The sequence below is a fragment of the Cherax quadricarinatus genome, chromosome 40 (assembly GCF_038502225.1).
Source record: "Cherax quadricarinatus isolate ZL_2023a chromosome 40, ASM3850222v1, whole genome shotgun sequence".
Classification (NCBI taxonomy): Eukaryota; Metazoa; Arthropoda; class Malacostraca; order Decapoda; family Parastacidae; genus Cherax; species Cherax quadricarinatus.
The window spans coordinates 13093629-13114214 of NC_091331.1; the positions used below are offsets into that span (position 1 = coordinate 13093629).

At 41.2% G+C, this 20586-nt stretch overlaps 1 protein-coding gene across 1 annotated transcript in view; it reads right to left on the bottom strand.

The window, feature by feature from the left end:
- Nucleotides 1-200: 200 nt before the first annotated feature.
- The window catches only part of LOC128687391 (uncharacterized), a 300674-nt gene continuing 280288 nt past the window's right edge, over nt 201-20586 (bottom strand). The window contains exons 9-13 of the mRNA XM_053774850.2: nt 18143-18302; nt 10956-11433; nt 8504-8646; nt 3523-3953; nt 201-3094 (exon numbers count right to left, since the gene is read on the bottom strand). Of these exons, the coding sequence (XP_053630825.2) occupies nt 905-3094; nt 3523-3953; nt 8504-8646; nt 10956-11433; nt 18143-18302 (3402 nt within the window). The 3' untranslated portion in view covers nt 201-904. The remainder of the gene's footprint in view (nt 3095-3522; nt 3954-8503; nt 8647-10955; nt 11434-18142; nt 18303-20586) is intronic.

Below are 20586 nucleotides of genomic sequence, written 5' to 3' on the forward strand. Positions count from 1 at the left end.
CATATTCACAAAAAAGTGGTAAATCTAATTAATATTACATATTTCATAAAGCTATTTGCTTAATAGGCTTAATGCCACTTTACGGCTTGTAGTGCCACTTGACGGCTTCAGGGCCACTTTACGACCTGCAGTGGGACGTGTCCTGAAGCATTTTTTCTTTATCAAGTATGAACTCCAACTCACCGTTGTGTGATGTGTTTTTCTTTACTCTTTAACACTGGAAATGAAAGTTTACAGCTCAGACACGAATGACTTTAATGAAGAACAATGTTCGTGACTCTGATGTTGAATAACCTTAATAAGCTGAGAGTAATGTCGCTCTCAAAATTATAAATTATATATATATATATATATATATTGTGTATGTGTGTATGTACTCACGTTTGTAAAATAGTAAATCGCTGATATATTATCCTAATGGTTATTTGTTATAAAAAGTCATATTGTAGTTCATTAAATATTTAGGCATTTACTTTATACAGTATTGTCTAAATAGGAAAACGAAAATATATCCTCAAAATATGAGATTCTTTGGGAGTAGCACACTAGTAGCATGAGCACTAGCTGTCAGTTTGGCGATTCTCCCATGCTATCCAAAAAACCAGGCACCGTGGCTCGGACTCTCTGGATATGGACCATGATAAGCACCAGCAAAAACTTGGAAAACTCGGCTCAGTTCACCAAAATCACAAACCACAGGAAAGAGAGTGCGTGAGCCTTGTTTCGCACAATGACGCTTGACGTCCAGAAGGCTCGAAAGTCGATGACTTATGGAATGCAGGAAGTCGGCGTTAGTACTAGGGGATAATCCCTCACACTTTCCACCTACAAAGCATGTCATTGACACTGTACTCTTCCTGTTCTGGCAGGCACACAAGGTTTCTCTAAAATCTCAAGAACATATTTACTGTAATCGAGGAGCTTGATGTTCTTTGGCAAGAACTGCTGGTTTCAATAATACCCTAGGACTGTTAATAACAGCTTCTGGCTTGAGTGACCCTACACTGCGTTCCGAAAAGTTCTGTTTAACTCCGCCTTGCGTATTTCCAAGAGGATCAACTGGCCTGTGTAATAAACGAGATCCTTCCGTAGTTATCGGTGATCCCCAAGATGGCAGAGTATTGACTTCTTGGTGGCTTTTTTGCTTTTCAAGTGTCCCTGATGCTAGTCTAGAGGCCACAGAAGCTTTTGGAAAACGTTGTAAGTCGGTTGTTTGCTTTGGAGAATTGTTTACTTCTATGCTTCTTCTTGGAGAACAGGATGCTTCCTTTATAAATGCTGTCTCTGGTGGTTGTGGTTTCGTCTGGGCTGGAAGTGAAGAGTCAATACTGGAAAACAATTGAGCGCATCGTTTTTCACCTCTTTCCACTCCAGATTTTGCTGAAACTCTAACTGCAACAGGTTCTTGGAGGTTTTCATCGTCGCTAAACGATACTTGTTTTCCAATACTCTTCGATGCTTTAGATGAGTGAAAGTTAGCTTTTTGGTTAGTTATAGATTTATGCGGTGTTTGGGCATCTTGGATGGAATGGGAAGAATTAACTGGTTTCATTAATATGTCAGTAAATGGTCTCAAATTCGAAACTGGTACATTTTTCGTGAAACCTAGTTTATCATTTTTACAGGGATACGGATGATTCCCTTCAGAAAATGTGGACTTTTCTTCAGAAAATCTGACGAGCTTTTGCATCGATGAGAATTTAGGTAATGAGTGTTGACTCTTATTAGAAGAAATTGAAGTTTCCGACTCAGAAGGGTGTTCCAGTGACTGTGCATCATTAGGAGCAGTGACTGATGTTACCGTTTTATTCGAGGCAGGAGAATAGCAGGTCACTGAAGAGCATGACGGCATCCCTCCCGCGTGAAGCTCTGGAGTTAGGTTGCAAGAATCGGTGATAAGAGCAGTACAGAATTCTCTGGGTGTTGGTGGGCTTCTGAAGGAGGGAGGTGGCTGGAGTTCTACCAGAGGCAGCAACGGTTGTAACTCTTCTTTGGGTGTAGGAGGTTGCAGTTCTAGAAGTGACATTGTGGGTTCGATCTCCTGGTAAGAGAGAGATGGCGGCAATGATTTTTGCTTTAGACATGATGGTTGTGGCTGAGGCTTTATAAATGACATCGCCGTCTGGTGCTCTGAGCAAATCGGCAATGTGCAGAACTCTGAAGAAGACGTTGCTGGTAGAGTCTGTGGAAACAACGGAGGTTTCTGAAGCTCTGAGTACCGTGGGTGTGGCTGAGACTCTGTGTTGCAAGGATTTGTCTGCGGATCTAAGAACGTCGAGTGCTGTTCATGCTTTGAATAAAAGGATCGTGATTGCAGATCTGACCCAGGAGTTCTGAGTTGCACCTCTTCATGCAATTTTTGAGGTAGAATCTTCTCTTGAGACAATTGTGAAAATAGCGCTTCACAAGACAGGTGATGCTGTTGCTCTTCGTGACAGGTTTGTGACTGCACCCCTGAACACGGCGGCAGCGATGGTAACTGCTGACGACAAGGCAGCATCTGGTTAAAAGATGACATCGTCTGTGTGTCCCAGGGAGAGGATGATGACGATGAAGGTAGAATCCGCAGTTCCTCAGTGGCCAGTGACTGCATCGTTGCAGAGGATGACAAAGGAAGTCTCATCTCCCCGGAAGAAGAGCTGAGAGGCGGCCACGTTCCCGTGGAATTCATCATTCTCAGCTCCGTGCCGGAAAACGATAAGTGCCGCAGATCCCCAGAGGACAGTAACTGGCGGAAATCTCCGGAGAAAATGAGGGGATGAAGTTCTTCGGCGGAGGACGTTATGTGGCGCAGCTTCTCTGAGGATTCTGTCAGCGGTCGTCGAGGATTCCTCGAGAAGCAAGGAACTCTCTGTATGATGCCATTGGAGGCAGCTACCAACTGTGATCTCTGGCATGAATGTAGCTGCAGGTCCAGCGGGGAGGACGTTAACTGGTGAAACTCTGTCTTGGCTCTGCGCGGGAGGGAGTTGCTGCACATAACCGCAGGTGGTAGTGAGGCAGCTGCTCGCCCTGCGGCCGTCAGGTCGGTGAAGGTAGAATCTGAGTCTGAGTCCTCAGATTCTTCGCTGTCAGAGTCATGGTAGGGACTGTCCTGTGGGGGATTAATACACGAGTATTAGAATATCATAAGGAACACTAATCCATATTAATGATAAAATTATCACAATTATTATTGTTTGAGGTAAAAACAGCAACAGTAATATTATTTTAGACATAAATGAAAATTATCATTATGCTTTTATTAATTATCATCATTATCATAAATATAATTAATATCATCATTATTAATTTTTAGTGTAAGTAACTATTTTTATTGCACTTATTATTATCATACCCCCGTAGATTATTGATATCATTAAGTTCATCATCACAAACTCTTCAGTATTATCATTCTTATTTGAAGTGAAATTAGCCATTCTTATTGTAATTATTATTAGCTATCATCTGTATAGTTCCTGGTTATAGTTGAGTCCAAATTTTCATAAACTCTCCGCCGGGAAGGCAGGTGTTGGGTCTAACCTGTCTGTGGAGACAGAACCCCCTTGTGAGCGACCGGTTCCCGTTGCCTCGTCTGTTAATATATGCCTTAGTCACGCTCTGGGCGTGTGTGCGTGCCCCGCCCTGCCCCTGGGCGTGAGTGCGTACCACAGCCTGCCTGTGTGCGTGCGACTTCGCTGACGCGGCCTTGTGAGCGTAACTGGCCGGGGGAAGGACGTCCAGATTATCGGCGGGGCGACGGAGGGCCGAGACGACGTCAGGATCGTAGGTGTCGGCATCGGGGTTTGACGTGGTGGGTGTCATGACGAGTGTATGCACGTGCGTGGGCGGCTGGGAGCGCCAGGTGTATTTGGCTATGACCACGCCCGTCACCAGCAGGATCAGCAACATGCCACCCACGCCCACCAGGACTCCCAGCAGGGGTGGCACGCCCAACAGCCCCCATTCCGAGTCTGATAAATGTATTGTAAATATGAGTTTGAATTAATGTAAACATATACTGCATAACGAATATTATAATAACGATATACCATTATATATATATATATATATATATATATATATATATATATATATATATATATATATATATATATATATATATATATATATAATATATATATATATATATAAAACACGTCAGCCGTTTCCCACCAAGGCAGGGTGACCGATAAAGAAAGAAAAAAAACTTTCATCATCATTCAACACTTTCACCGTCCCTCCAAAGTGCCAATATCCCAACCCCTTCTATTAAAGCGCAGGCATTGTACTTCCCATTTCCAGGACTCAAGTCCGGCTAACCGGTTTCCCCGAATCCCTATACAATATATTTCCCTGCTCACATTCCAACAGCTCGTCAGGTCCCCAAAACCATTCGGCTCCATTCACTCCTATCTAACACGCTCACGCACGCTTACCTGGATACCTGGAGGTTATTCCGGGGATCAACGCCCCCGCGGCCCGTGCCGTGACCAGGCCTCCCGGTGGATCAGGGCCTGATCAACCAGGCTGTTACTGCTGGCCGCACGCAGTCCAACGTACGAGCCACAGTCCGGCTGATCCGGCACTGACTTTAGGTATCTGTCCAGCTCTCTCTTGAAGGCAGCCAGGGGTTTATTGGTAATTCCCCTAATGCTTGATGGGAGACTGTTGAACAGTCTTGGGCCCCGGACACTTATGGTGTTTTCACTTAGTGTACCAATGGCTCCCCTACTTTTAATTGGGGGTATTTTGCATCGCCTGCCCAGTCTTTTACTTTCGTGGGGAGTGATTTCTGTGTGCAGATTCGGGACCATTCCTTCCAGGATTTTCCATGAGTAGATTATGATATATATCTCTCTTCTGCGTTTCAACGAGTAGAAGTCAAGTGCTTCCAAGCGTTAAGGTGCTTGACAGAACTTATACGTGCAGTAAAGGATCTCTGTACACTCTCTAGATCTGCAATTTCACCTGCTTTGAATGGAGATGTTAGTGTACAGCAGTATTCCAGCCTAGAGAGAACAAGTGATTTGAAAAGGATCATCATTGGCTTGGCATCTCTCGTTTTGAACGTTCTCATTATCCATCCTATCATTTTCTTTGCGCTTGTGATCGTGGCACTGTTGTGAGCCTTGAAAGTGAGATCCTCAGACATTACTACTCCCAGGTCCCTTACAATATTTTTCCGCTCTATTGTATGGCCAGAGTTTGTAGTATACTCTGTTCTAGTTATTATCTCCTCCAGTTTTCCATAACGGAGTAGTTGGAATTTGTCCTCATTGAACATCATATTGTTTTCCGTTGCCCACTGGAAAACTTTGTTTATATCTTCTTGGAGGTTAACCGCGTCCTCAGCAGATGACAGCCTCATGCAGATCCTAGTATTATCCGCAAAGGATGGTACGGTGCTGTGGTGTATATCTCTATGTCTGATATGTCTGATATGCTGGAAGTTCAAGCCCCTCCCTTCAACCTTCTCGGGGAAGACCCCTACTACGCGTTCCTTACCCTACAGATTTATACGCTTTCCAAGTCATTCTATTTTGTTACATTCTCTCTAAATGACTAAACCATATCATCAGCCCCTCTCCAGCCCTCTGACTAATACTTTTAGTAACTCCACACCTCATCCTAATTTTCACACTTCGAATTCTCTGCATATTTACACCACACATTGCCCATAGACATCTCTACTGCCTCCAGCCTCCTGGATAACGTTTTTTGCCTCCACAGATACCTCAACACACTACTCACCTTTTTTTCATCAGTTCTATGGTTAACCTCATCCTTCATAAACCCATCCGCTAACAAGTCAACTCCCAAATATCTGAAAACTTTCAATTCTTCTATACTCCCTCTCTCCAATGTGATATCCAATAATTCTTTATCTATATCGTTTGATATCATCATTACTTTACTCTTATCTATGTTCTACCTTTACACACCCTCCCAAACTCGTCCATTAACCTTTGAAACTTTTCTTTAGAATCCCCCAAAAGAACAGTATCATCAGCAAAAAGTAACTGTGTCAACTCCCATTTTGTATTTGGTTCCCCATAATTGAATCCCACCCCTCTCCCCAACAACCTAGCATTTACTTCTTTACAGCCCAATCTATAAAAATGTTATAAAAACCATGGTGACATCACACATCTCTGTCTAAGATCTACTTTTACCAGGGAGTAGTCTCCCTCTCTCCTACACACCCTAAGCTGAGCCTCACTATCCTCATAAAAACTCTCTACAGCATTTAGTAACTTACTACCTATTCCATACACTTGCAACTCCTGCCACAATGATCCCCTATCCACTTTATCATCCGCCTTTTCTAAATCTATAAATGCAATGAAAACTTCCCTACCTTTATCTAAATACTGTTCACATGTACGCTTCAATGTAAACACTTGATCTACACATCCCCTACTCATTCTAAAGCCTCCTTGTTCATCTGCAATCCTGCTCTCTGTCTTATCTCTAATTCTTTCAATAATAACCCTACCATACAGTTTACCTGGTATACTCAGTAAACTTATTCACCTATAATTTTTACAATATCTTTTGTCCCGCTTCCCTTTACATAAAGGAAATATACACTATCTTTTCCAACCCCTAGGTTTCTTCCTTCTTTCGTACATTTGTTAAACAAAAATACCAGCCAAACCTACGCTATTTCCCCCCCCTGCTTTTAACATTTCTGTCATGATTCCGTCAGTTTCAGTTGCTTTACCCCCTTTCATTCTACGTAATGCCTCACGCACCTCTCCCACACTCACATTTTGCTCTTCTTCACTCCTAAAGGATGTTATAACTCCCTGACCAAATATATATATATATATATATATATATATATATATATATATAAACACTGATCTCTGGCTGAAGGAGACTCGAACCTACGAACCTTGGCACAAGGTACGCAGTGCTTTACCGATCTACCCACGCTGGACAATACCTCGGCGTGCAACTTGCGTTACACGTTGGTCCAAGGCAGCCAGCTTTCAGGGAGAAGGCTTACAGCTTTTCATCTCATCCCCTGCATGCATCAGCCTTACTAGAGATTTTAACAATGCAAGGAATTCGCAAGAGCAGGCGAAATATACACAAACACTGATCTCTGGCTGAAGGAGACTCGAACCTACGAACCTTAAGAACATAAGAACATAAGAATGTAGGAACACTGCAGAAGGCCTACTGGCCCATACGAGGCAGGTCCTTATCAAAACGACATCTACCTAAAGCTACTCAAGAAATAACTCCCGTACCCCTTGACACCAATCAAACCCAGCCCCTCCCACTCATATATTTGTCCAGTCTCCTCTTAAAGCTACCCAAAGTCCTAGCCTCTATCACCCCACTGGGAAGACTGTTCCACGCATCTACAACTCTGTTAGAAAACCAGTACTTACATATGTCCTTTCTAAATCTAAATTTATCCAACTTAAATCCATTATTCCTGGTTCTTACCTGGTTCGACACCCTCAGTACTTTATTAATGTCTCCCTTGTTTATGCCCGTCATCCACTTATACACTTCAATGATATCTCCCCTTATTCTACGCCTCTCCAGAGAGTGGAGATTTAAGGCTTTAAGTCTATCTTCATACGGGAGGTTCCTTACACAGTAAATCATTTTAGTCATTCTTCTCTGTATGTTCTCTAATGAGTCTATATCCATTCTGTAGTAAGGGGACCAAAACTGAGCAGCATAATCTAAATGAGGCCTCACTAGTGATGTATAGAGCTGCAAAATAACTGTATAGAGCTGTAAAATATCCACCTCATTTTGCCTATTACTAGTTATCCTAGTGGAAATAAATGGTATAAAATACCGACACAATGGAAATATAAACACAAATGCAGTATAATGTGATCCTTTATTAACAACGTTTCACCCACACAGTGGGCTTTTTCAAGTCACACACGGATCTACGATCCAAGGCAGCCAGCTTTCAGGGAGAAGGGAGTGTTTGTGTATATTTCGCCTGCTCTTGCGAATTCCTTGCATTGTTAAAATCTCTAGTAAGGCTGATGCATGCAGGGGATGAGATGAAAAGCTGTAAGCCTTCTCCCTGAAAGCTGGCTGCCTTGGATCAACGTGTAACGCAAGTTGCACGTCAAGGTATTGTCCAGTGTGGGTAGATTGGTAAAGCACTGCGTACCTTGTGCCAAGGTTCGTAGGTTCGAGTCTCCTTCAGCCAGAGATCAGTGTTTGTGTATATTTCGCCTGCTCTTGCGAATTCCTTATATATATATATATATATATATATATATATATATATATATATATATATATATATATATATATATATATATATCTATATATATTGAAAGAAACATTAACATTACTACAACAATCACTAATAACTGCTACAACAACCACTAACATCGCTACAACAAATACTGACAATCACCACAGCAAAAACCACCACAGCAAAAAACAAACATTGCTGCAGTAAACACTAACATCACTACACTAAAATACAAACAGGCAGTGCTGATATGAGGGCAGGAACTCTGACCACTACCTGGAGCAGCGTGGTGTTGGGCACTAGCTGTGTGCACCTCCAGGCGTATGACGTCGCTCCTGCCGCGGGCATTGTGGGCGGCCACCCTTAACGTCACTCCCACCCCGGCCTTCAAGCCGCTCACCACCCACTCCGGGAACATACTGTTAACAGGAGAGAATAGCATTAGTGGTTGGGGGCTATAGCCTCATGGTGTTACTGTTGTGGCTCCATCAAGGAGGGTGCCGTGATACTGGTGAAAAGCTCTTGATCTAAGGAAATGGAGCTACCCTTCCCTTTCACGAATCAAATTTGATTATATTCCACGAAATCGTACTAACACGATTGTAAAACAAAACTCAGAACTGCTTTTAGGACTCAGCTGAAATAAGTTCCATAAGTTCTGTGATTGATTTAATAATAATAATAATAATAATAATAATAATAATAATAATAATAATAATAATAATAATAATAAAGAATATAATTACTTTAATAACAGATTTGTGCTACCAAGTTTTAAAAGTGTTTAGACTATTTTAAGTGATTGTATAGCAATTTAAATGAGTTAAAAATAATTAGTGACCTGCCTTTTCTTTTACCCCAGTAAACTTAGATTTATTTAGTGATGTTATCATTAGGATTTATTGGTGTTATATTGTAATACACGGATTTAGTGGGATTGAGTAGCATTCGCAGGTTGCAAGAGATTTAACTGGATTTATTGAAAGTCTTGCAAATGTGAGCCCCGGAGTGTGAATACCGTTGTGTAAAAGCGGAAGAATGTGAACGTGGGAACGTGAACGCTTTAAACTGAACGTCTGGGTAAGAACGCTGATGTGTGAGGCTGAGGATGTGAGGGAACGAGGGCGAACGTGAGAGTATAAAAGCGTAAATGTAAACGGGGGAGAACGTCAACGCTGGATTATGAATGCGTGTATAAACGCGAGTGTAAACACAGAGGGGGGAGGAGGGTGTAAAGGTATGAGTGAGTGAACGCGGATGTACGAAGGCGGAAGCGTGAGCTTGGGAATGTGAGCTGCAGAATGTGAGCACGTACAGTATGAGAATGTTACCTAAGACAGCTAAGCCTGAGGACAGAATGTTGTAAGAGGTTCTATCGTGAAATTAACTCTTCGACAGTAAATTTGCGTTACGAACATCTGTGCTCAGTGAGAGTTTCGTAAATCACCTCTTTGCATGAGCGCTGTATAGCCCTTATGGTTTAGCGCTTCTTTTTTTATTATAATAATAATAATTTATTTGCATGTGTGACTTGTACTCGTTGGAACGCAGGAGAGAGATATATGTCATAATCTACACTTGGAAAATCCTGGAAGGAATGGTCCCGAATCTGCACACAGAAATCACTCCCTACGAAAGTAAGAGACTGGGCAGGCGATGCAAAATACCCCCAATTAAAAGTAGGGGCGCCATTGGTACACTAAGAGAAAACACCATAAGTGTCAGGGGCCTAAGACTGTTCAACAGTCTCCCATCAAGCATTAAGGGAATAACCAATAAACCCCTGGCTGCCTTCAAGAGAGAGCTGGACAGATACCTAAAGTCAGTGCCGGATCAGCCGGGCTGTGGCTCGTACGTTGGACTGCGTGCGGCCAGCGGTAACAGCCTATTTGATCAGGCCTTGATCCATCGGGAGGCCTGGTCATGGACCGGGCAGCGGGGGCGTTGATCCCCAGAATAACCTTCAAGTATAATATATATATATATATATATATATATATATATATATATATATATATATATATATATATATATATATATATATATATATATTTATATATATACAATTTAATCCAATGAAAATGAAATAGGTCTCAATAGTTTAGCGCTTTTGTGTGTGTCATACTAGAGAAATCAGAGAAAACTATTTGGAATCCAATATCACTCAAGGAGGCTCGAGTTTCTGCTGTCATGTGCAGAGAGCCTCACAGAAATTATCGGAAGTTGTTTAGGATCAGTCTAATCACGAGGGGATTCGATATCGTTCTCGAAATTCAGAAAGATTGAGTTTTATTCTCAAGGGTTAATAACGGGCATGGTGAGAGCTGGACGCCTGATTGCAAACTGGAGACTTTCTGGAGGATTTTTAATTTTTTTCTAAAGAACGAGTGACATTATTAAAAGACTTTCTATTACAAACTTTCATTCTGAGTATTTGTCGGGTAATTACAGATAGGAAATTTTGTACCCCGACACATAGGACTAAGTAATATGTAAATTGTTGTTTAGAACTGGAGTAAGTTGAGCTGCCTCTTACGGGATGAACAATAAATTCTATTATATTCATGAGAAGCGCTAAACTGATGTAGGTCATTCGGTGCAAGGAGAGGTGGAGGTTCGATCCTCCGTCAGCTTACTGGCAACACAGAAACTAAGCCCCTAAATAGATTTCGCCCTGCTGAATAGTAGAATAAAGGTGAAGGATAAGGTGAAGTGACTCCCTGCTCACCTGGTCATGTTGGAGGTGGGGCTGCCATCCTGCCACGTCTCCAGTGTGAAGTGTTGGGGAAGCCCTCCATCGAAGCCCTCTATGCAAGTGATGGAGAGGGAGGCGGTGTGGGTGGGAGCGTGGGCGGCGGAGTCTATAGGAGCCACGGAACAGTTTGTGGGTGTATCAGGCGGTCCAGCGGGCACCAGGTTCACCACACAGGCCGCCCGTTGCCGCCCGACGGCATTAGCGGCTCGACACAGGAACCTCCCGTAGTCGTCAGGGTTACTGGGCGTGAGGAGGACACTGGAGGTGAGGCCGTCGCTCCTCACGTCCTCACCAGGCACCTCCTCCTCGGTGCCATCCGCCCGCTTCCTGATCCACGTCCAGGTGAGGTCGTGGGCTGGCTCCGCCTCTACTGTGCACTTGACAGCAGCTGTCGACCCACGGGCGGCGCCCTGAGTCCTCTCCCGCTTCTCACCCGCACACACAGGTGTATCTAAGAGCACCAGGGAACACAGGTGTATTATTAACCTACACACACACACACACACACACACACACACACACGGCTAGTTCCAGAGCTAAGGGGAATGCCCTACGAGGAGAGGTTAAGGGAAATCAACCTGACGACACTAGAGGACATATAAAATACTGAGAGGAATTGGCAATGTGGAGAGAGACAGGATGTTTCAGAGATGGGACACAGCAACAAGGGGTCACAGTTCGAAGTTGAAGACTCAGATGAATCATAGGGATGTTAGGAAGTATTTCTTCAGTCACAGAGTTGTCAGGAAGTGGAATAGTCTGGGAAGTGATGTAGTGGAGGCAGGATCCATACATAGCCTTAAGAAGAGGTATAATAAAGCTCATGGAGCAGGAAGAGTGACCGAGTAGCGGCCAGTGAAGAGGCGGGGACAGGAGCTGTGAATCGACCCCTGAAATCACAACTAGGTGAGTACACACATACACACACACACACACACACACACACACACACTATATATATATATATATATATATATATATATATATATATATATATATATATATATATATATATATATATATATACATATATATATATATATATATATATATATATATATATATATATATATATATATATATATATATATATATATATATATATATATATATATATATTGATGGATATAAGGAATACTTGCATTCCTAAGCCTTTAGTAAGTAGACAGCATCAGAAGGCGTAATGTTTTTTGGAGAAAGATAACGAGCTCACCCTGGCCTGGTGAAGCAAAATAAAAAGCTCACCCTAGCCAGGTGTAGCAAGATAACTGGAGCATCCTAGAGTGGCGCAGCAAGATAATAAGCTTACCCCGGCCTACTGCAGCAAGGTAAATGTTCACCCTGTGTGCAGGAAGATAACGAGCTCATCCTGACCTGGTGCAACACGATAACAAGCTCATATTGATATGAACTGTAGTTCAAAAGCAAGAACTGCAACTTCAACTGTAAATCAGAAGTAACAATTGTAACATCAATTGTAAATCAAAAACAACAATTGCAACATCATCTGTAAATAACATCAACAACTGCAACATTAACTGAAAATCAAAAGCAACAATTGCAACATCAGCTGTAGAAATGGAAGACATCATCCGCAACCTCAAATGTAAATCAATAGCAACAAGGTTAGTTTCAGTTAGGCAAGATTTTTTCAGGAAACAGGACAAATGTTTCCTGACGCGAGTCTTAGTCATATGATGACCCGCTGCTGGAGCTTTTGATCATCTGACTGAGGCCTTCCGCTGGCTTACCAGTCCACCTCTTTAAAAATTATGGCAATGATTATAACAAATCAATCGTATATATATATATATATATATATATATATATATATATATATATATATATATATATATATATATATATATATATATATATATATATATATATATATATATATATATATATATATATATATATATATGAGGACCTGTGTAGTTGGACCAGCGGACCTACTGCAGTGTTCTTCTTTTCTTATGAGTCCGGTATTGTCCCGCGTCAGGTGTTTCTTTGTTATGGGAGTTGGCTGTGAGGTGTGGTCTAAGCCCTTTAATTGCCTTCCTTTGATGTTACTTTCATAGTTCCTTGACAATGTGAGTAGTCACGAAAGCGCTTGGAATTTCACTGCTCTTTCACAGTGATTGTTTTGCATATTTTAAAATCACCTGTTTACTGCGAACTTATTGCATATATATATATATATATATATATATATATATATATATATATATATATATATATATATATATATATATATATATATATATATATATATATATATATACATATATATGTGATAAATTAGACACGTATACAGCACTTGGGTGTCTTTAAAGAGGAAACGTTTCGCCACACAATGGCTTCATCAGTCCATACAAAGAAGAATGGTGAAGAACAGGAGGAGTTTGAGGTAATCAGTCCTTGAAACTTGAGTCGATGTAATCAGTCCATCAATCTTGAAAAGAATACAGCATATCTGTGGAGAAGTAGCTTATATACCGTAGGCAGGAGAGGTGCAGCAGGCGTAGGTGGTATCACATTTGTCCAATATGGAAGTAGGTCATGTCCAAGGGTTCATTCATCTACATTGTTGTCTGACACAGCAACATCTTGGGATCTTAATACAGGGAATTCCTCACTTGCCTAACCCTTGGACATGACCTTCTTCCACATTGGACAAATGTGATACCACCTACGACTGCTGCACCTCTCCTGCCTACGGTATATAAGCTACTTCTCCACAGATATGCTGTATTCTTTTCAATATTGATGGACTGATTACATCGACTCAAGTTTCAAGGACTGATTACCTCAAACTCCTCCTGTTCTTCACCATTCTTCTTTGTATGGACTGATGAAGCCACTGTGTGGAGAAACGTTTCCTCATTAAAGACACCCAAGCGCTGCATATGTGTCTAATTTATCATATATGTATATATATATATATATATATATATATATATATATATATATATATATATATATATATATATAACCGCAACATCAGTTGTAAACACAAAGCATCTTGGGGGTCGGTAAGCAAGTGACTCCCTTTCCAAAACTTAAAAAGTGAAAGCAGTCATTGTAAGAAGAGGAAAGCAATTCGGTGGTGGAGTTCTTCTTCGTGAGTCAGACCAACTTTCTCTGAGTCCTTATGGAGGCGTAAAGTTACGACCTCAGCTAACTTTTCATTTCTGATATGAGGGAGTTTTCTGAGCTTGAGACGTGGTTCAGAAATTTTAGAGAGAGAGAGACAGCGACAATTTTTTTTTTTAACAATGCTTCGGAGTTTCGTATAAATTAGTTCTTTTGTGTGATATACTCTGTGGTTATGCTGCGCCTGCGCACGCACACACACACACACACACACACACACACGTGTTTGTGGCATGCATGTATGTAATCTGTCCGTCATTCATATAAATTATTTAATTTGTCATTAACTTCTAAACCCTAAAGTCAGGTGGGTGAGAACTGAGTCTTGCAAAACATCAGGCAGCTATGATACCACTGAGCCACCTGGGATGAACAGGTAAGTGTTCGTGCTCACACGGCGCCTTGAGTCGTGATAATCAGATTAAAGCAAAATGAGCACTGCTTAACCTTAATGAACTTTATTCCGTGACCTTGAACATTTCTGGCAGAATATCACATTTTTATTGTCATCAGTAATTACAGATAAATGATGATGATGATGATGATGACGATGATGATGATGATGATGATGATGATGATGATGATGATGATGATGATGATGATGATGATGATGATGATGATGATGATGATGATGATGATGATGATGATGATGATGATGATGGTGGTGGTGGTGGTGAGAACCGTTTGTTCTGAGAGGGACGTGACCTCTCAGTGGCTACAATCTCACTACTACTACTCTGCACCTCTCTTTCCGACAGTATTTAAGTCTCAACACTGTCGCTTGATCTTCAGTTAGTTCCAGACTTTGGAACAGAACTTCTCCAGGCTGAGGGACTGACAACCTCAAATCTACGACTTTAAGGGTGATCGACTGATTACATCGTCTCCGCATCTCTACTGCTCCTGCCTACTTTCTGTACTCGACTGAAGAAGCCTACTGTGTAGGCGAAACGTTTCGGAATAAAGTTGCCTAAATGTTCCCTATGTGTCTTAACTACCAACAGTCTATGGTTAATGTCATTTAACTCATCAGTTTAAAATTTATTACATAACACGGAAGGAGTATGTCAATACTGTTAGAGGAGAGAGCTTTGCTGACAGAGTGAAGCTTATCTACATAAGGAGACACAAATTAGTTTTTTCTCTCTCCTTACCTTCCCCAAAGCTTCCTATAGCCGATACATGATCAACATTCATCAACTATTTTGTAGCGTAATTTTGAGAAAGTGTAATAAAACATTATTAATCTGATCTAAAAACCTGCGAGTGACACCTATGTCAAATCTAAGAACTCAGAAATGAAATTCTTTGTGTGAATTTATTCTTATTATTATTATTATTATTATTATTATTATTATTATTATTATTATTATTATTATTATTTGGTGTCCAGAAAAGGTAAGTGAGTATTTTCTTCATATTGAAGTTTAAGTAATAGCATGACTCAGGGAATCAAGTTGATTTAAGACCTGATTCGCATTACAGATGAGGAAAGAATAATAACATTAATGGTGTGAAGCCACGTAATATGAAAGTCTACTATAATACAGACACGTTTCCTCTTAAAATTTTGCATATAAACAGTATGTTGGCCGAAACGGGAGGGAAGATGGGGGAGAGGGGAAGCCCATGGCCATACCATAAACTTGCTTATAAAAAGTATCTTCATAGGAAAAAATATGTCTTGGAAACACAAAGTTCAATAGGACTTAAGACAGTTTGAAAAGATACAACAAAGTTGGGATAAGTTTTGGAGAATTTACATCTCAAAAATTCAACAGCATCATTAACATGAACACGAATATACTCTTGACTTGAAGACAAACAATGTAATTTTGCAGTCAAGGTTGTCATTTTTTAATATGCAGATAGAGTTCTTCGAGTTAGTCAGGTGTGAAACTGAAAAAAAAGTATACAGACAAGAGGATATCAAGTTGACAACTACGAGGGAAGCTCACGAAAACATGTCCTGTATATACAAAGCATAATCTTGATTTATGTGTGCTCTTGCACGCGCGAGTGTGTACTCACTCACCCATTTATGAGTAAACACTCTCACCCGCTACTGCGCGAGTGTATGTGTGTGTGTGTGTGTGTGTGTGTGTGTGTGTGTGTGTGTGTGTGTGTGTGTGTGTGTACTCACCTATTTGTGGTTGCAGGGGTCGAGTCACAGCTCCTGGCCCCGCCTCTTCGCTGATGTGTGTGTGTGTGTGTGTGTGTGTGTGTGTGTGTGTGTGTGTGTGTGTGTGTGTGTGTGTGTGTGTGTGTGTGTAAATAAAAGGCACACTTGTTGGTCTGCAAAAGCAGAGGAATTTGATGGGAACAAAAAATATAAGCTCTAAGCCACGTGAAATATGCAAATTTTATCTTGAGAGATGAGACCATAATATAGTGGAAAGAGGCTCTTAAAAACCTTTAGCGAAAAAGATAACAAAGAAAGACAGTTAAGAAGAAGAAAAAAATATCCAACATAGCTAAGCTGGTATCTTCCACAGCCTTCAATACTACCTCCATCACCACAACCACCGCCACAACCACAACCATTACTACCACAACTACCACTACCTTAGCTTTTGTACCTTCCTTGACTCTTCTGTTTACATTTTCTATGAGTCGACCTCTTCTCTTGCAGTGTACTGCATTATTCTACCTCATTAACCACTTCTTCAAAGACACGAGTAACGCAGTACAATATACTACTAAAAAGAAATAACAAGCCAAAAATATATAATTTCTATCTGTCTTTCTCTGTATTTGTCTACGTCTGTGAGAATGTATATATACATATATATATATATATATATATATATATATATATATATATATATATATATATATATATATATATATATATATATATATATATTTATAAATAATAATAATAATAACACACTGTTTAAGGTTGTAAAACCTCTCGAAAAATGAAGACATATATATGTAGAATATACGTATACAATTTTTAATTAAATTTCCTGTTGTTTCTGTTTGGTGTTGAGATGGAGCAGAAAGAAAAGCACTTTGTGCAAGACACTTGTGTTTATAATTTTTATATAAGAGAGAGAGGGCGAGAGAGAGAGAGAGAGGGAGAGAGAGAGAGAGGGAGAGACAGAGAGAGAGAGAGAGAGAGAGAGAGAGAGAGAGAGAGAGAGAGAGAGAGAGAGAGAGAGAGAGAGAGAGAGAGAGAGAGAGAGAGAGAGAGAGAGAGCAAACAAGGCAGCCAGTAAGCTTACAGCACTTCGCCGTATCTCGCATCTGCTTGATAGCAGGGGTTGCAAGATTCTGTATGAGGCACAAGTACGCTCACATCTTGAGTATGCTCCACTTTCTTGGTTCGCCTGCCCCATTTCTCATCTGCGACTGCTTGACAGAGTAGAGAACAGAGCAAGACGTCTCATCCCTCGCCTGCACCCATCCTGGATAGATCTGTCATTTCAGCAGAGCCTTCAACATAGGAGGGATGTGGGTGGCCTTACTGCTATGTACAAAACCAATATTGTCAAAGTGCCACACTTGGATCCATTTCGAGGACAGCGTTAAGCAAGCTTCTATACCACAAGACGGGCAGAAAGCAGCAACTTCACTCTGGCTGTACCCTTCTCCAGAACATCACTTCATCTGAGATCATTTATCACCCAGGATGACTCGAGTATGGAACACATTCGTACAGCATTATGTTGTCAACGAGATAAAGTAAGTTGATCAAATGAAAATGCTGGCCCACAGATGGCTCCAACTTCATCCTGCTCCCTACTTGTATGTTTCATAACAATAAAATGCTTTCAAATGAGCTGATGTAGGTAACAGCTCTTAGCTTGTAAATAAAGTTAGGAATCCTTAACTTGTAAATAGCTGTCAATAAAGCTAGGGATCCTTAACCTAACCTTGTCAAACTATGTGTAAAAAGAAGAGAGGGTGAGAGAGAGAGAGAGAGAGAGAGAGAGAGAGAGAGAGAGAGAGAGAGAGAGAGAGAGAGAGAGAGAGATTTGTAGAGGTAAACAACTCACGCCTGACTGAGAGAGTGACGGCATTGCTGGTGTTGTAGCCCTCAGGGTTAGCGGCACCACAGGTGTAGGAGCCGGAGTGTTCCCGTCGCAGGTGTCGCAACACCAGACTCAGCCCACTGACCACCACCCCGGAGGTCACGTTGTGGCCCACCAACACACCCTGAAACTCAACCAAGAAAGGCGTTAAGAGTCCGCTGGTTCAAGGATTGGAAGGGATGGAGACCAACACCACTGTTCCCTGCGCCAGTTGAGGAAGGATGGAGAGCAACGCCAGCCCGTGCGTTGCAACTGGAAAGGTGTTATGGGCCACTAGTTGGAGGATGAGGAGGGGTAGAAACTACCACCTTCATGACAGTGAGATGTACCAGCAAACAGCTCTAGGAATCTCTGGGTCCACTTTACAACCTGCAGTGATAACATATTAGTGAATACCTCTAATGATAACATTAGTGACTATTTTCAAGAATAACATTTGAGAGACAGCCTTCAAGGACAACATATCAGTGACTACCTTCAAGGATAACATCTGAGTGACTATCCTTAAGAATAACATATGACTACCTTGGAGAATAACACACGAGTGACTACCTTGAATAACATACGAGTGACTACCTTGAAGACTAACGTACGAGTGGCTTCCTTGAAGACTAACGTACGAGTGACTGCCTTGAAGACTAACGTACGAGTGGCTACCTTGAAGAATAACATACGAGTGACTACCTTGAAGACTAACGTACGAGTGACTACCTTGAAGACTAACGTACGAGTGGCTGCCTTCAAGTATACAATACATGGGCAAAATATGTTATTTCGTTTTAATGGGGCGGAAGCCAATCACAGGCACACTCATGGTTCTTTAAACACCGCGTGGGTCATCATGTTTTAAGAGTCGCGTCGGAAGACATCTTTTCCAGAAGAACAAGGTACTACCATCTTCCAGGTCAGTCTCTCAGGATAGTTTTTAATTACTGGAGCAGCGTCTGTAGGCCACTCGTTCAGTGTGAGTGTATTCGAGCATTCTCGCACCACGAATAATATAAGCATAAATTTGAGCGTTGTCCATTTTTTTTCTAGGCTACCTCGTCATAAGGCGCAATGTGGCTTTTATTTTTAATTTACTTAATTCTAAGTTTAATATACGTTTTATAGCCTAATATAACCCAACTTAACCTAAGTTAACCCAACCTAAGTTAAAATAGGGAAAATAGGATTATAAATATAAGCATTAAGAAACTGACGTGGACGGTGTCAGAAGAAAGTGAAGTAGTAAATAAGGACAGGCTGGCGTACCACAAGGGGTTGTGCATGGTTCACGTCTTTTCAATATTTACTTCAGCTACCTGACTACCTACGCCGACCCGGGACAATCAATAGCAGACTGCATTTATTTCTAAGAAAACTCAAATAATATTGTTCTCCAGGTAGTGCAAAAAAATTAATACAAGATACTTAGTGCTTAGCAATCAGTTTAGTTAAATAGTTTTATTATATATCCCAGAGTCATTCTGTAAGCGATAGTCAAAAAATTACATAGGCAGTATCAAGTCCAGGGACTGGACATCAATATACAGTCTTCGTGAGACTAAGGAACATTCAGTACTTTCTCCATAGCAGAATCAGAAAAAACTCTGTATGAGACATAAGTTGCCGAGAGCCTTGAGTATATATCACTAGTGATCTTGGATTGCCTGTCCCTTATTCCATCTCAGACTTCCGGCCAACATGGAGGACCGTTTAAGATGATTCACTTATTGCCTCGACGCAGCTTTCTTGGATTTTTCGTCAATCGACAGATATTGCTCGTCTTGATGTTATGTAAAAAGCAAATGTTCTCAAAGTCCCCCACCTGGCCACGTTCGTGGAAAATTCAAAGGCAGCAATTATCCCACATGACGGGCAGCCACCAAGTCACTCAGATGTACATTGCTCAGGAATATCCGTCGGCGTGAAGGGCTCTTGATCCAAAATATTTAAGCTATCCTTCCCTTCATGTGACCAAATCCGATTATGTGACATACTATTTGCGGTCTATGACCCACGCGGATTTAGCACCTCTCGAATCTTCCAATGACACGCGTTTAGAACAGATTCTAACACGATACGGACATAAGATAACTCAACTCAAGTAACTAGATGAAATATCAAGCCTAGAACTGGCTCTTATTTCAAACCTAAGTTTCATGTGGCAGTGAGAACCGCGAGATTGTCTCGTGATTAAAGGAACGAGGATCGAGCCTCCACCACTCTTTGCGTTGAATGATCCTCACGAGCTTATCGTTGCACAGAAATGCAATAATAAATGATAAGTCTAACAGTTTTGGCCAGAATCAGGCTTTAAAATGAGCTGAGGTTGCATAATTGCTGTGGTGAAAGAACGACAGGAACTCGGATTCTAACCTCAATTAGATAATCTGTATTAAAGAGAGAGAGAGAGAATGAGAGAG